This window comes from Egretta garzetta, unplaced genomic scaffold, assembly GCF_000687185.1.
Source record: "Egretta garzetta isolate BGI_Z169 unplaced genomic scaffold, ASM68718v1 scaffold481, whole genome shotgun sequence".
Taxonomy (NCBI): Eukaryota; Metazoa; Chordata; class Aves; order Pelecaniformes; family Ardeidae; genus Egretta; species Egretta garzetta.
Window position 1 is genome coordinate 189,798 of NW_009258681.1, and position 3,747 is coordinate 193,544.

At 61.6% G+C, this 3,747-nt stretch overlaps 1 protein-coding gene across 1 annotated transcript in view; it reads left to right on the forward strand.

The window, feature by feature from the left end:
- Positions 1-3,747, forward strand: part of ANK1 (ankyrin 1) — a 53,435-nt gene that overhangs the window by 20,979 nt on the left and 28,709 nt on the right. Inside the window, 8 exon segments of the mRNA XM_035888677.1 lie at positions 1-22; positions 589-687; positions 1,632-1,730; positions 2,145-2,342; positions 2,426-2,524; positions 2,891-2,989; positions 3,248-3,346; positions 3,536-3,733. The exon segment at positions 1-22 is cut by the window's left edge and continues 71 nt beyond it. Coding sequence (XP_035744570.1) covers positions 1-22; positions 589-687; positions 1,632-1,730; positions 2,145-2,342; positions 2,426-2,524; positions 2,891-2,989; positions 3,248-3,346; positions 3,536-3,733 — 913 coding nt within the window.

Consider the following 3,747-nt stretch of genomic DNA (forward strand, 5'->3'; position numbering starts at 1 on the left):
CCGTTTCAACTTCACGTCCCAGGTGAGTGCTGCTGGGGCCGGTGCTGCTCTGGCACCAGAGAGGATGCTGTGCCTCCTTCCCACGTATGTGCAGCAGGAGCTGCCAGGGCAGGCTGGGGAGGTGGGACCATGCAGAAGGCAGCACGCTGATGCATGTCTGGGGAGTTGCTATTAATGTCCAGCGTGGGCCTTTTCAACTACATCTCCCCTCTGCCGGATGCAGCCATGCATCCCTGGAAGCTCTTGGGACCTTGTGTCCAAGCTGAGGGAACCTGGTGCTGTCGCTGCAGGGCAGAGTTTATAGCCCCTGCAGTTGGCGTGCCTCTTCCAGTCCCATGGGTGCAGCCAAATCCATGAGCTAGCAGCTAGCTCTGTGTGTTTTCTGTCCACAGCCTTTAGCTGCAGGCTGGAGCAGGTGCTGGCCCTCTCTCCCAGCCCTGTGACACAAGCCGTTCCCCTGCGTCATCCCTGGACAGGGATTTAGCTCTCCCCTGCCCTCCGTCTTTTGTTCGCCCCATGCTTCCTTGCAGCCCTGCGGGGTAAGGAGGAGGGGTTGCTCCCTCTAACAGACTGCCATTCCTCTGTCAGAATGGGATCACTCCCCTGCACATAGCCTCCCGCCGGGGCAACATCATCATGGTACGGCTGCTGCTGGACCGCGGGGCCCAGATAGAGACAAGGACCAAGGTGAGACCACTTCTGAATCACCAGCAAACACACAGGCCACCTCCTTCCCCAAGCTCCTGGTGCCCAGGGAGCACTGCCCAGTGCATGCCCTGTGAACGTCTTGCTGAGTGTGTGAGGGAAGGTCCTTGGTGCACTAAGGGGATGGACCAGGTTTTTGGCTGGTGCATGTAGAGGTGAGAGGAGGCTGCGTGGCTACAGTGGGTGTGCCCCAGGGGCTGAAGGCAGGCTCAGTTTTGCCTTATTTTGCAAACAAGTCCAAAGTCCCCGTTACTCTCCTGCCTGAGGGCAGCCCTGCCTTTCCTTGCCCATGCTGAGCCCTTGAACTGGAGCAGGTGCTGGCCCTCTCTCCCAGCCCTGTGACACAAGCCGTTCCCCTGCGTCATCCCTGGACAGGGATTTAGCTCTCCCCTGCCCTCCGTCTTTTGTTCGCCCCATGCTTCCTTGCAGCCCTGCGGGGTAAGGAGGAGGGGTTGCTCCCTCTAACAGACTGCCATTCCTCTGTCAGAATGGGATCACTCCCCTGCACATAGCCTCCCGCCGGGGCAACATCATCATGGTACGGCTGCTGCTGGACCGCGGGGCCCAGATAGAGACAAGGACCAAGGTGAGACCACTTCTGAATCACCAGCAAACACACAGGCCACCTCCTTCCCCAAGCTCCTGGTGCCCAGGGAGCACTGCCCAGTGCATGCCCTGTGAACGTCTTGCTGAGTGTGTGAGGGAAGGTCCTTGGTGCACTAAGGGGATGGACCAGGTTTTTGGCTGGTGCATGTAGAGGTGAGAGGAGGCTGCGTGGCTACAGTGGGTGTGCCCCAGGGGCTGAAGGCAGGCTCAGTTTTGCCTTATTTTGCAAACAAGTCCAAAGTCCCCGTTACTCTCCTGCCTGAGGGCAGCCCTGCCTTTCCTTGCCCATGCTGAGCCCTTGAACCCTTCTCTCTCCCCAGGACGAGCTGACCCCCCTCCACTGTGCAGCTCGCAATGGACATGTGCGAATTGCAGAGATCCTGCTGGACCACGGGGCTCCCATTCAAGCCAAAACCAAGGTACCCGTGGGACCCTGTGGGGATGTGCTTGGTGCCAGGTCCCAGGGCAGCACGGGGCGGGTAGTAACTCACTGTGCACGGTTGCTGGGCTGGGACTGAGCTTTTGTCCTGACCTCCTCCTTGGCCCTAGCTCTTTGCCTGAGGACTGCATGCTTCAAAGGGACCGGCCCTGCGAAGGGGAGGGCCTGGGGTCAGCCTGCCCCATGGCAGCAGCTCTTCTGGCACTGCCCTCTGCTCAGCATTGCTCCCCTACAAGTCTCGGGGAGGGATTTCAGGGCTCCTCTCTGGTAGCACCCTCGGGAACACGCCGTCTGTTCTGCCCCAGAGCTGCGGCCGGGGGAGCGAGGCCGGGGCTGGGTGGGATGCCTGGTCCCCCTCCTGGCCCAGCCCTAAGGCCCCATGCCGTGGTTGCAGAAGGGCTTGTCGCCGATCCACATGGCAGCGCAGGGCGACCACCTGGACTGCGTGCGCCTGCTCCTGCAGTACAGTGCTGAGATCAACGACATCACCCTGGACCACCTAACGCCGCTGCACGTGGCCGCGCACTGTGGGCACCACCGGGTGGCCAAGCTGCTGGTGGAGAAGGGGGCCAAGCCCAACTCCCGAGCCCTAGTGAGTGACGAGGGGCAGGCGGGGCTGGGGTGGGGGAGAGGTAGGGTGTTCTTGCCAATGACTGTCCATCTGTCCGTCTGCAGAATGGCTTCACACCTCTCCATATCGCCTGCAAGAAGAACCACATCCGGGTGATGGAGCTGCTGCTGAAGACTGGTGCCTCCATCGACGCCGTCACAGAGGTAGGCGGCTGCAGCCCAGCTCTCCTGCTGCTGCCCGTGCAGAGCAGGCAGCGCTGCAGGGGGTGATGGCCCTGTTGCCCCTGCTGGTCCCCAGGCACATTCTTCATCGTGGCTTAGAGCTCTTTGCAGCTCAGGACCTGTGGAGCCTGGCAGCATCTCCCCACAGCTCGCTCCTTATGGGGCAGGGGTGGCAGCAGCTCCCCGTGTTCCCCTCCACTCACCTGCCAGGATTCTGGGGCCAGGCTGGGGACCCAGAGTTTGCTGCTGGGCTGGAACGTGCCCTGGGCAGGGGGAGGAGGGGGCAGGAAAAGACGCTGGCAAGGCCACCAGCCCTCATCTTGGCTCCCGGCCCCTTTCCCTCCACAGTCCGGCCTGACTCCCCTGCACGTGGCTGCTTTCATGGGGCATCTGCCCATCGTCAAGACCCTGCTGCAGCGTGGAGCCTCTCCTAATGTGTTCAATGTGGTGAGTCCCACCCCAACTGGGGCTGTAGGAACTCAGCATGGCGGGGTCCAGCAGGAGGTGGGGGTTGCCCGAGCCCTGCTCTCTCTTCTCTCATGAGCAATGCCTGCTGCCTGCCCCCCCCCCCATGCTGGCAGGAGGAACCGGTAGGGGCCAGCAAAGGTTGTGGGCACTGCTCTCCTGTGCTCAAATCATAGGAATGACTGCAGGAAGGCATATCCCCTCCTACGGCCTCACCACTTTATCCTGTCCTTGGTGCAGAAAGTGGAGACTCCCCTACACATGGCAGCCAGAGCTGGGCACATGGACGTGGCAAAGTACCTGCTGCAGAACAAAGCCCAAGCCAACGCCAAGGCCAAGGTAGATAGAGAGAACCTGCGTGATAGTCCAGCTCTGGGAACAGCCGGTGCTGGTTCCTTCGCTCTCGCCTGCCCAGAGCCCGACCTGCCAGGGGCCGTGTAACAGCAGGAGCAGGGCTGGGGCCCTTCAGCATGGCAAGCAAGGGACTGGTCCAGGTCTGCCAAAACAGCTTCTCTGCCTCCCTCACAGGATGACCAGACCCCTCTGCACTGCGCTGCACGCATCGGCCACACGGGCATGGTCAGGCTCCTGCTGGAGAACAACGCCAACCCCAACCTGGCCACAACAGCGGGGCACACGCCCCTGCACATCACTGCCAGAGAGGGGCATGAGGACACAGCCCTGACCCTGCTAGAGAAGGGGGCCTCACAGACCTGCATGACCAAGGTAGGCTACTGCGG